The 12,762-nt window shown below is 44.6% G+C and overlaps 1 protein-coding gene across 1 annotated transcript in view; it reads left to right on the top strand.

The window, feature by feature from the left end:
- Positions 1 to 12,762, top strand: part of LOC120046553 (calcium/calmodulin-dependent protein kinase type II subunit gamma-like) — a 136,142-nt gene that overhangs the window by 76,658 nt on the left and 46,722 nt on the right. The window contains exons 8-13 of the mRNA XM_038991896.1: positions 1,299 to 1,382; positions 1,765 to 1,859; positions 7,699 to 7,821; positions 8,007 to 8,090; positions 8,212 to 8,254; positions 11,582 to 11,625. Of these exons, the coding sequence (XP_038847824.1) occupies positions 1,299 to 1,382; positions 1,765 to 1,859; positions 7,699 to 7,821; positions 8,007 to 8,090; positions 8,212 to 8,254; positions 11,582 to 11,625 (473 nt within the window). The remainder of the gene's footprint in view (positions 1 to 1,298; positions 1,383 to 1,764; positions 1,860 to 7,698; positions 7,822 to 8,006; positions 8,091 to 8,211; positions 8,255 to 11,581; positions 11,626 to 12,762) is intronic.

Below are 12,762 nucleotides of genomic sequence, written 5' to 3'. Positions count from 1 at the left end.
CACAGGCCATAATCCAGGCACTGGTCATCTCCCGTCTGGACTACTGTAACTCACTGTTGGCTGGGCTCCCATCTTGTGCCATCAAAGCCTTGCAACTAATCCAGAACACCGCAGCCTGCCTGGTGTTCAACCTTCCCAAGTTCTCCCATGTCACCCCGCTCCCCCGCACACTGTACTGGATTCCAGTCGAAGGTCGTATCCACTACAAGACCATGGTACTTACCTACTGAGCAGCAGGAGGAACTGCCCCTCCCTACCTTCAGGCTATAATCAAACCCTACACACCAACACGAGTACTCTTTTCTGGCACATCTGGTCTCTTGGCTTTTCCCTGAAGATAGCACAGTCCCTGCCCATCTTCCAAAAACATCTGAAACCCTACCTCTTTAAAGAATATATTAAATAACCTAACACTCACAATTGACTTATTTTTAAAATGTTCTTTCTTACTAGCTCTGACTTTGCTGATAGCTACTTTGTTGAGGACAAATGTACTTAGTATGACTGAGATATGTGGTTGTCTCGCCTAGCTATCTTTAAGATGCACTAACTGTAAGTCGCTAAATGTAGCATCTGCGTACCTGACTAAAATGTAAGTTAAATGTCTTCAGTGAGTAAAAAAGGGTGAGCAGTACTCTTTAATGGTACCGATCTTACAACTGTAGTCCTATGGGCCAGTTCCAATACTTTACCTCCACCTCTCTCCTTCCCCATCCCGCCATCCTCTTTCTGCATTATCATCCTGCCCTCCTCTGTACCTCTTTCATCCCACCACCCCTCTCTTCTGCTCATCCCTCCACTCCTTCCATCGCTCTGCTCTCCATCTCTTACTCACTGGCATAATGTCGCTTGGCATTTGCACATCAAGGTAGTGGGCCCAGAGGTTGTGCAGTATTGACAGTAGGGCCCCTCACCTTTAATCTGACGACTATTTGATTTGACCCCCCCTGTGTCCATCTCTCCAGACAGAGTGGTTTGAACCTGTCACTTACACCACACCCCAGAGAGAAACAGGGGCCAGCGGGCCTTGGCTGAGTGCCCACATGCATTAATAGATGTTTATTAGATTGGTGTTGAGGAATAAGCTCCAAATTAGCAGACTTGGTCTTATCTAGCCAATGAGACAGAAGTCTGTGCACACTCTGAGTCATAGTGCTACTCATTAATATAGCTCTTCTGAATGGGGATGATAGGGGGTTTTGATGAAATGTCGTGTTGGTACACTTCTCTGACAATGTCATTACATTAGATCCTAGACTTTGGTTTTATTCTTTTTGACACGTTATTTGCTGCTGTAGGTTTTGCAGGCACTCCGGGCTACCTCTCTCCAGAGGTCTTGAGGAAGGACCCCTACGGCAAGCCAGTGGATATCTGGGCATGTGGTGAGTGACTCCTCCAACCTGTGTGTGTGTGAATGTGTACACATTTTACTATACTTGTGAGTACCAGAAGTCCTCATAAGAATAGTAAGCCAACTACAATTCAGAGAAGTGAGGACATTTTGCCGGTCCTCACTTGTAAGAAGGCTATTTTAGGCTGAGGGGTTAGGTTTAGGGTTAGAATTAGGGTTAGGCGTTAGTGGTTAGGGTTAGTGGTTAGGTTTAGGGGTTAAGGTTAGGGAAAGTAGGATTATTAATGGGAATCAAAAAAGTCCTCACAAGTATAGTGAGACATAGCTGTGTGTGTGTGTGTGTGTGTGTGTGTGTGTGTGTGTGTGTGTGTGTGTGTGTGTGCTAACCCCCTCTGTTTGTGTTCTGTGTGCAGGTGTGGTCCTGTACATTCTCCTGGTGGGCTACCCTCCCTTCTGGGATGAGGACCAGCACAAGCTCTATCAGCAGATCAAGGCTGGGGCCTACGATGTGAGTAGTGACCATCTGCCTCTCTCTCTCTCTCTCTCTCTCTCTCTCTCTCTCTCTCTCTCTCTCTCTCTCTCTCTCTCTCTCTCTCTCTCTCTCTCTCTCTCTCTCTCTCTCTCTCTCTCTCTCTCTCTCTCTCTCTCTCTCTCTCTCTCTCTCTCTCTCTCTCTCTCTCTCTCTCGTCGGAGTGCATGCTGGGAGTGAGTCGTCAAGCAGGAGTGATTGTGAGAGCGACTGGAATTCTTTTCACTCTATTGGGTTTTGGTATGTTTATATATATATATTGATTAGTTTAGTTGTTTTAAGGGTATCTTGTCTAACTATCACTAAGCACGTATAAGGGTGGTGGGATCGTTGAGGTTGTTTTTTTCCGCGAGGGCACAACCAGCGGGTGGGGCTGGTTGAAATGGCCACTCGTGGAAGTTTGGAGTATGAAAAACTTAGTCGGCGCAATGGAATAAAAATTCCGGCAGCGGCTGGGTGTTCAGTGGAAGAATGTGTTTTGGCTGTGGGTACTATTATTGGGTATGATAGCATCAAATCAGCCTCAAGGATGAATAGCGCAGTAGTGATATTCTTAGATTCCATTGAAAAGGTGAATAAAATGGTGGAGAGAGGTGTTGTGTTGCGGGAGACACAGACGCAGGTATTTCCGCTTATGAATCCGGCTAAGAAGGTTATATTGTCTAACGTACCACCATTTGTTAGAGATGAAGTGTTGGAGCGAGAATTATCTCGTCATGGTCAAATTGTATCTACAATAAAGAAGGTTCTTTTTGGATGCAAATCTCCGTTGCTGAAACATGTCGTGTCTCATAGGAGGCAAGTGCATATGATCTTAAAAAAGGACGTTGATGAACTGAATTTAGCGTTCAGTTTTAAGATTGATGGATTTGATTATGTTTTTTACGCTTCTACTGAATCAATGAAATGTTTTGGTTGTGGAAGAGAGGGGCATTTGGTGCGTAGTTGTCCTGAGAAGGAGCGCGCAGAGCCCGGTAGTAGCTATAGTGATGGTACAGCTAAAGCATCAACGCGAAGGGATGAACCTGCTAAAAGTGCAGGGGACGGAAGAAGGTGGGCAGATGTGGTTGGAAAAGTAGGAGAGGAAGGCAGTGTGGATACGGGGGCAATTGTGGTAGATCAGAACAAAGAGGGAGGGGAAACAGTCGGTGAGATTGCGACTGCCGTCGCTGAGGTGGTGCTGGAAAATGAAATCGGAGATAAAGAGGAAATTGAAATAACAGAAAAGGAAGAAGCTGTTTTCAAAGTACCGAGGAGTAAGAGAAAGAATGTAGGGGGTGGTGAAGGGTCTAATTCTAAGAGGAAGGTAGAGATTGATAAATTAGTTGAAGATGAAAAGGTTGAAGAGAGGGTGGAGTTTTCCTCTGGGGAAGATAGCGAGAGTGAGTCATCTGACGCGTCACAACAAAATAGCGAGATAATTGGGGAGGACGGGAGATATGGAATTAAGAAGGTACGTCAATTTCTGAAGTTGACAAAAGGGAAGAAATATATGCAGGATTACAATATAACTGATTTTTTCCCTGAAAGTGAATTGTTTATTGAATCAGCAAAGTTTCTGATGTCAAAAATAACAGGGGGAGGGTTGACAAGCCCTGAAATTGCTAGACTCAAGAAAGTGGTCACGAGAGTGATAAGTGATGTAAATTCTAAAGAAAATGAAAGAGTTCAGTTGCAGCTTTAACTCTGTAAAGAGATGGGGTGTCTGTATTTTCCTCTGTATATTTTTTTCTTTCATGAGCAGTTTTAAGATTTCTTCTTTAAATGTAAATGGGGCAAGAGATGGTAAAAAAAGAGCCATAGTGTATGAGTTAATTAGGGGAAAGGGAAGTGACATAAATTTTCTACAAGAAACGCATAGTAATTTGGAAAATGAAGTTATGTGGAAACAGGAGTGGGGGGGACAGTGGTGTGTAGTCATAAAAACTCAAAAAGTGGGGGTGTGGCTATATTGTTCTCAAGAGGGTTTTTGCCTTTGTCTTATGAGGTTGAAGAGGTAGTTGAGGGGAGGTTATTAAAAGTTAGAGCAAGGTATGAAAACATCACTATGTGTCTGATAAATGTATATGCCCCAGTGGTGGCAGTTGAGAGGGTATGTTTTTTAGAGACATTATCAAATACCATTGAGAAATGTAACAATGAAGATTATTTATTTATTGCTGGGGATTTTAACTGCACAGTCAGTGATTTAGATAGAAATCACCAAGAACCTCATATAGCCTCAAGGACTTTTTTAAAACGCCTCATTGTAACACATGAATTGTGTGATATTTGGCGGAGTCAAAATGGAGGCACAAGGCAGTACACATGGGCGCATGTGAGAGAGAACACCATCTCTATGGCCAGGTTAGATAGTTTTTATTGTTTTGAGCATCAATCTCAGGTCTGTAAATCAAGTGTGATAACCCCAGTGGGATTTTCTGATCATTGTTTAATAACAGAGGTGGTGTTCATTAACGATGTAAAACCCAAAAGCGCATACTGGCATTTTAATATAACTTTATTGAGTGATGCTCACTTCAGGAAATGTTTTTGTTTTTTCTGGGAGAGGTGGAGGTCTCAAAAGGCCAGTTTTGTATCCCTTCAACAGTGGTGGGATATAGGGAAAATCCAGATTCAACAATTTTGTAATCAATACACGAGGAATGTCACCAAGGATATCACCAGATCAATGAAAGCCCTAGAGTTTGAAATAGTGGAACTCATGACGTTGGTTGAGACCACAGGAGATCGAGGCCATACGCAGGCACTCAAGAGAAAAAAAGTTGCATTGGCAGACCTGCTGGGTATCAGAGCACAGGGGGCATTGGTGAGAAGTAAGTTTCAGGGAATCTCTGAAATGGATGCCTCATCCAAATTTTTCTTTGGTTTAGAGAAAAAGAATGGACAAAGAAAAATTATTCATTGTCTCAAATCAGCTGTTGGACAAGAGCTCACTAGCCCTAGTGAAATTAGAAAGAGGGCAGTAGAGTTCTATGCTGAGCTCTACAAGTGTGAGTACAAAGAGGATAAAACAGTGACACAGCAGTTCCTTGATGGGCTCCCAAAGGTGGCTGCAGAAGCTCAGGTTGAGCTTGAGCAACCATTGTCTTTGCAGGAGTTATACACTGCATTAAAAGGCATGGAAAATGGAAGGGCACCAGGCATTGATGGGCTTCCCGTTGACTTTTTTAAGTCTTTTTGGACTATGTTGGGAGAGGATTGGCTAGCAGTAGTTAATGATAGTTTAACCGGAGGGTTACTACCAATAAGCTGCAGAAGGGCTGTCCTCACCCTACTGCCCAAAAAGGGTGACCCTAGGGAGGTGAAAAACTGGAGGCCGGTGGCTTTACTGTGCACTGATTATAAGATCCTGTCAAAGGCTTTGTCCAACAGGCTGAGGGAGGTGATGGGGCAAATCATACATACGGACCAGTCCTACTGTGTTCCTGGCAGGCAGATAGGGGATAACATTTCTCTGATTCGTGATTTTTTGGACGTCTCTAGGGCTATTGGGTTGGATGCTGGTCTAATTTCAATTGATCAGGAAAAGGCATTTGACCGAGTTGAACATCAATATTTATGGCACACGTTTGAGGCGTTTGGGTTCAGCTCTGGTTTTATAGCCATGATAAAGGTGATATATGGTGACATTGAAAGTGTATTGAAAGTTAACGGTGGTTTGAGTGCTCCTTTTAAAGTGTGTAGAGGTATTAGGCAGGGATGTTCTTTATCAGGGATGTTATATGCCATTGCTATAGAGCCACTACTAAATAGCATTAGAAGTCGGATTGAAGGGGTGTGCCTTTCAGAGGATATTCCTCCTATTCGTCTCTCAGCATATGCTGATGATGTAGTTGTTTTAGTTAAAAATCAAGCGGAGGTGGATAGTTTGAGTCTAATGGTTGATCGTTTTAGGGGAATATCATCTGCAAAAGTAAATTGGGAAAAGAGTTGTGCTTTACAGATTGGAGAATGGTCTGGAGGGATCATGGCTTTGCCAGGGGGGCTGGAATGGTGTAAGGGAGGGTTTAAGTATCTTGGAGTGTACCTAGGAGATGAGGGGACTATGGAAAAAAATTGGATTGGGGTGGTTGAAATGGTGGAAGGGAGGATGAAGAGATGGCGTTGGTTGTTATCTCGAATGTCATATAGGGGGCGAACTATTATAGTTAACAATGTGATTGCCTCTGCACTATGGCATCGGTTGTCAGTTTTAGAACCACCATCTGGCCTTCTAGCTAAGATACAGGCAATTATTGTGGATTTCTTTTGGGATAAATATCACTGGGTTCCACAAAGTGTTTTGTATTTGTCAAAAGAGGAGGGGGGACAAGGTCTTGTACATCTTGCTAGTAGGGCTGCTGCTTTCCGGTTTCAGTTTATTCAAAGGTTGCTTTATGGACCGGAAAATGTGGTGTGGAGAGGGGTGGCAGGTCTTGTATTACAGAGGGTTGGAGGATTAGGTTTAAAGAAGGCTTTATTTCTGGTTGATAGTAGCCAGATTTCTAGGGAGGGAGTACCTCCGTTTTACAGAGGTCTTCTCAGAGTGTGGAGCATAATGAAGGTGTCCAGACGAACTTCAGCGGAGTCAGTGCATTGGTTGTTGGAGGAACCTCTGGTGTATGGGGCAAGACTGGATTGTACAACTGCAGCTGTTCCACATTTCTCCAAGATTCTGGTGAAGGGCAAAATTATCACTTTAAAACAGTTAATGGCCATGGCAGGGCCCGCCTTAATGGATGGAAGACGGGTGGCTGAACATTTGGGGGTGAGGTCGGAAAGGATTGTCGGACAAATGCTGGGAAGCTGCAGGAAGGCTCTGTCAGCGGAAGAGTGGGGAATGCTTAATAGCCACAAGAAGAAGGTACAAGATGAAGACGTCTCATTTCCAAGACTAGGGATTACACCAAATATCCCAGAGTCAGAGAGAAAGGGTTTATTGTTGGATTTGAGAGGGTTGGAGGAGGTGGGTTTGGATGAGGTGAATGGGAAGGACTTGTATAGGGGGTGTGTCAAGGTGTTAAATAAAGATAAATTGAAAAATAGAAAAGACACTCCATGGAGGGTAAAATTGGGAATTGATGACAAGGTAAAGCCAGCATGGAGAGCACTGTACAAGCCACCGTTACAAAAGGGTACTGGTGATATGCAATGGAGGGTTTTACATGGCATTATTGCAGTTAATGCTTTTGTATCTGTTATTAACTCAGATGTTAGAGATGGATGTCCTTTTTGTAATATAAGAGAAACCATTTTTCACTGTTTTATGGAGTGTGAGAGGATAAAACCTCTATTGGAAATACTGGAATCTTTGTTTAGAGCTGTAGGTGAGATTTTCAATAACAATGTTTTTATTTTGGGGTTTCAATATAGTAAGCAACAGAAAAGAAAATGTCAACTGTTAAATTTTATTTTGGGACAAGCTAAGATGTCAATTTTTTTGAGTAGGAAACATAAGATAGACACGGGATATGGGAAGGATATAAGATGTGTTTTTAAAGGATTAGTGAAAGCAAGAATAAAAGTGGATTTTGAGTTCTTCTCAGCTGTAAAAGATCTCCCATTGTTTGAGGAGAAGTGGGCATACGAAGGAGCGCTTTGTTTTGTAGAGGAGGGGAAATTATTTTTTGTTGATGAAATAAGTTGAATGTATATGTTCTTTTGTATTTTTATTCTATTTATTTTGTGTAGGAATTACATTTATTGTTTCATTTCTGAAAAGGCAGTGTGTCATTATTTATGTTAACAATTGAGTAGAAAATAAAGGTTTTATAAAAACTCAAACTCAAACTCTCTCTCTCTCTCTCACCTCGCCCTCCCTCTCTATCCCTCCCAGTTTCCCTCCCCAGAGTGGGACACAGTGACCCCCGAAGCCAAGAACCTGATTAACCAGATGCTGACTATCAACCCTACCAAGAGGATCACTGCTGACCAGGCCCTCAAGCACCCATGGGTCTGCGTAAGTCACCCCATCACCGTCACTGACACGTCATTCACCTTGGGTTTGACTTGAGGATGGAATCGGTACTACATTCCGGTGACGTTGGCCCCATCATACCTTCGTAAACTGGTGCTGCCACGGCCTAGTCATTGATCTGTTGTTCAATCTCCACTTTCCTGTCCTCTTCTTCCCCCCCGATCCAGCAACGCTCCACTGTGGCTTCCATGATGCATCGTCAAGAGACCGTGGAGTGCCTGCGCAAGTTCAACGCCAGGAGAAAGCTCAAGGTGTGTGCAGACACGCACGAGCGCACACACATGCACACGTATATATCCCATCTGTTGTGTTAGAGAGATTGTATACACCCCTTGTCCTTTGCACTAACCTTGTATTCTGTGTCTTCCCCAGGGAGCCATCCTCACCACCATGCTGGTGACCAGAAACTTCTCAGGTGAGGGGGGCATCTGGGTGTTCGCATTTAGAATGGCATTAGCGTCGTTCTAAGTTCTAGTAAGTCAAAATGATTCCCACGATAGACAATGATACATTCTGTTTGTTCAGGAGTGTTGAGTAATGTAAAGCGGGTTTGGTGCCCTTACCTCCGATTGAATTGCCTTTAGAGAGGAAACTTGAAGACTTAGTATAATGTCTCTGAAACCAAAATGTCCTGAGTAGATGCGTTGAAGTTTCCCGTTGTCATACACAGACGTTAGAAATACGATCATGTCATTCGTAATAAGGAGCACTGTAAACCGCAGACGTGGAGAGTAGGTTGTTTGTCCTTGTATGAATCCACAAGCCACCTGCGTCGCAAGAATAATGGGATACTAAGTTGTGTCCCACGGCCCAGGTTTCCTCGCAGCACGTGAAGAGCTTGTCTCAGCCACGTCCGAAGGCCTTTCTGTAAAGCGTGGAGGACAGACATTAGTCATAGAGCTCTGTGCTCGTAAGAGAGTTAGTGTTGTGTGTACAATGTTGCTTCATAACACCGCGTAGCTGTCACTTGTCGATCTCATAGTGTTTTGTGTGGCTATTTTTGAATAACCGGTTGTGATCGATGATGGGCCGTTGAAGGTGTTTTTGTGTTTTTGCTAACCAAGAGTGTGCACACTGGGGTAAGTATCAGTATCTGTTAGGATGTACAGTTTGGAGCCCATGGATGGTAGTATCCATGGACTCCAACCCCCCCCCCCCCCCCCCCCCATGATATAAAAATGGTGGGTGAGGTGAGTGAAGCTAGGGCCAGGCACTTAAAGAAGGAAGTGACACTGTGCTCTATAGAGGCTCCGCCTATCCTCTGGTTGATCCCTCCCAACTGATTGCCTCTCTGTCCAATAGTGGGCCGACAGCACACCAGCCCCGCAGCCACCACCAGCACGGCTGCTCTGGCTTCAGAAGGTATGTCAGTCAGGGCAGGGGAGCCGCAGCAACCTGGCACTGTGCCAACACTGCCCCCTGGTCTGGTTAGCATGTGGCCCGGGGTGCCAGCCACTGACCATTGGTTGCCCCACCAGCCCGCACACTGGCACGTACTGTACTGCTCCGGAGTGGCCTTTCACACACACAACACCCGCTGCCCCCCAAACCCCCTCCATCCCTCTCCACGCCCGCACTACACCCTCTGAGTGATCCATGACTATGGACCAAGGCTGGCCCTACCTAAGGCTTAGAACGCAGGACCCTAACCCGTGCTTTACAGACACCTTGTTCTATGGGCCCATGCATATGATTTTAAGACCTGTCACAGCCTTGTTATGGTGTTTTGCAGGCAGGTACCTTGTAACTGACAGTGTGACACTCAAAATGCATTATGGTTTCGTATTCATGAGCAATGGATAGATCACAATGCATTAGAACTGTGTGGTGTTCCACTGACATTAGAACTAAAGGTGATAGCCATACTTTTTATGGTCACACACAGACACACAGACACACACACACTCTCACCAAATCAGGGAAGATGTCGGAGAGGAAATGCAGTTAGTCTGCTATATTCAGGCTGGCCTGAGGCTGTGCCTCTAACTCCTTCTGCCGTACCGCTGCTGTGTGATAGCACACAACAATCTCCTTTCCATAATATTTCCATTTGTCAGGTGCATTATCTGTTTGGCTTTACCTTATCCATGTCGTTGCCGCTGACACTGGTCTTACTTTCTCTCCGTTTATTCAGACTGATTTCAGACCTGTAACATAACCTAGTTAATACACTCTCTGTCACAACAGGACAATGTGTGAATGTGCATATGCACAATATGCGTGCCAGTCTACCTACTGACGAGTGTGAGCATGTCTCTCTTTCTTTCCACCAAATTAAGCTTTGTCAACAAACATTTGGGCAGCCTTGGCCCTAATTAATAAGGACTAAAAACAAACAATCGGTTACCCACCCTCTACCTTTGCCTCGCAAATAAGTCCAGTTAAGATCCATAGATAATAGCCAATGCCCAGCTGATCGCCCAGTCTATCTCTGCCCATACCCCACAGCCCCACTGCATTCCTCTGCATGGCCTGGTACCTCCAGCAAGCCAGCATGTACCTGTGCCTCTGTCAGCCTGCATGGGTTACCAGATGCACCGGGGTGGTTCTGAATTCTCTCTCTCTCTTTATCTCTGGCGTCTTGCTTGCTCTGTTTGATTTCTTCCTGTCTGTACCTTCCTATGGGTGAAAGAAAGCACACTTCTGTCACTGGCTGCTTGAGTTGGCTGGTCTAACACTTGGACCCCTTTCTGTTGCTGTTTGTTTGGTGACTTGTTTCTGACCGCCTGATCATGATCTTACAACTCTCCCACAACGATGATAGATGGTATTCCCTTCTTTTAATTGCAGCGGTTGAAAGAGGATATACTGCTTACGGCTTACGCCCGCAATACAGTCTTTAGATGCTTGGATTCAATCTATACCAGGCGGCAGGCAGGGTGTCTCCCTTTTATCCCTATGATGCACTCTTTAACTGAGCTGCACTCTGGGAGCTGTTAGTTTGCTGTGGATAATGCATGCCGAGCTTATGATATGACCCACGAAGCACCTTATCGCATGAAGCACCTGCGAACGAGCCTGAGACCAATGTTTGCCTGCAGTCGTCGTTGTCACTTTATATGAAGATCAAGATACTGAATATTGATTTTTTTATCTTGTGTTTTTTTTCCCTTGCCCTCCTTCCTACTTGTGTCAATGGAAGCTGAGGGATTTTGAGGATCTCCGAAACCTGATTGATGATTATCATATATATGTGTGTGAGGGTTTTTGTCCGTCTCTGTGTGTCTCCTTCTGTTTACGTGGCTCTCTCTCTGTCGTTTTTCTTTTTCTATGTGAGCGTTTGCTCTGTGCTGTAATGTATGTACAGTGTGTGTGGCATGGAGACAATGTACCTGTATGTGATACTATGTCTGTGGGGCATGCTAAAAAGGAAACGGTACTGTGTTGTATCCCCCTGTTCTCACTGTACATAGCCTACTCCCTACAGTATTTACTGTTCAAGTCTCGAGCATCGGATGACTCCTGAGCAGTTCTTCACCTCGGTGACCACAGAGACTTGTGACATCACTGTCCTCTATTTTTCTGACCTATGTTCTCCTACAGTATTATGGTTCCAGGTTGATTGATGCGGGTCGGTAGAAACCGGGAAACATCCGGTTTTCAGGGATACAGTATCATCAACCTAGCTTCCTTTTCCCCTGGAAACCGGATGTGGGGGACCACGCTCAGGCGTTTCCTTAACGCCTGCTACGTTAGGTTAGTCATGTCCTTAACGTCTGTCCCTCTCCCTCTTCTGTTTCAGCATGCAAAAGTTTACTAAACAAAAAATCGGATGGTGGTGTGAAGGTAAGTGAGCTGTATGGAAGTTCTGTCCCTCTTCTCTTTTTCTCTGTCTTTTGAACGCTCTCTCTCTCTCTCTCTCTCTCTCTCTCTCTCTCTCTCTCTCTCTCTCTCTCTCTCTCTCTCTCTCTCTCTCTCTCTCTCTCTCTCTCTCTCTCTCTCTCTCTCTCTCTCTCTCTCTCTCTCTCTCTCTCTCTCTCTCTCTCTCTCTCTCTCTCTCTCTCTCTCTCTCTCTCTCTCTCTCTCTCTCTCTCTCTCTCTCTCTCTCTCTCTCTCTCTCTCTCTCTCTCTCTCTCTCTCTCTCTCTCTCTGAGAAGTGTGTTGGCGTTAGGAGACAGATTTCCTGTGTATACTGTTGGAATGGAAAGAAAAGTGTTTTGGTCTCCCCTTCCGCAAGACATCTTAAGACATCTCACAACTCAGTGTCTGTAATGTATATAAAATGACAGACAGTTGAAATAATATTATCACTTGCTAGGGGGAATGATACAAGGTTATTATAGGTAAATATTACTTCACTGTCCATCTCAGCTGTCCAGATTGTAAAGCGTATATAGTCTACACCCATAGTAAAGTTATGATTTGTGTGTATATGTGTGAGTGTGTTTGTGTATTTTTGTGTGTGTGGATGTGTGTGACTGTGTGCAGACAGCTAGCACAGAAAGGCAAGAATGCTTTTTTTTGTCCACTAGTTCCTACCGTGGGCCCTTCTAACGGGACCAATGAGTTGTAGCTGGCAGCTGATGGACAGTTCATTTCACCTTTGAGAACGGGAGAATGGAGTTAAAAGTCTATTTTTCTGTGCAACTAAAGAGGAACAAAGAACCTGCGTTATGGACGGGCTTTCTAAAGAACGGACCTAGTTAAGCATGATCTCTTCCACAATTCCTGTGGTACAGCGAACCTCTCCTCTGATCCTAAGTGATCTGAGAGATCTCCATGTTCAACTATAGTTGGTTTTCAACTAGGAGTCAGTGCATGCAGTGAAGTGCCGTGATCGACAAAGGCCAAACAATACCCAGGTTTAAAGCAACACAACCCACCTTAACATGACAAAGAAAAGCTGCACCCCGTAGTAGCACCGATGCAATCATTTATTCACCAATGTTTCGACAGCTGAGCTGTCTTTATCAGGGTTTCATG

Source organism: Salvelinus namaycush, chromosome 4, assembly GCF_016432855.1.
Source record: "Salvelinus namaycush isolate Seneca chromosome 4, SaNama_1.0, whole genome shotgun sequence".
Taxonomy (NCBI): Eukaryota; Metazoa; Chordata; class Actinopteri; order Salmoniformes; family Salmonidae; genus Salvelinus; species Salvelinus namaycush.
Note: the sequence above shows the minus strand (reverse complement) of the source record. Positions and strands in the feature narration are given on the sequence as shown.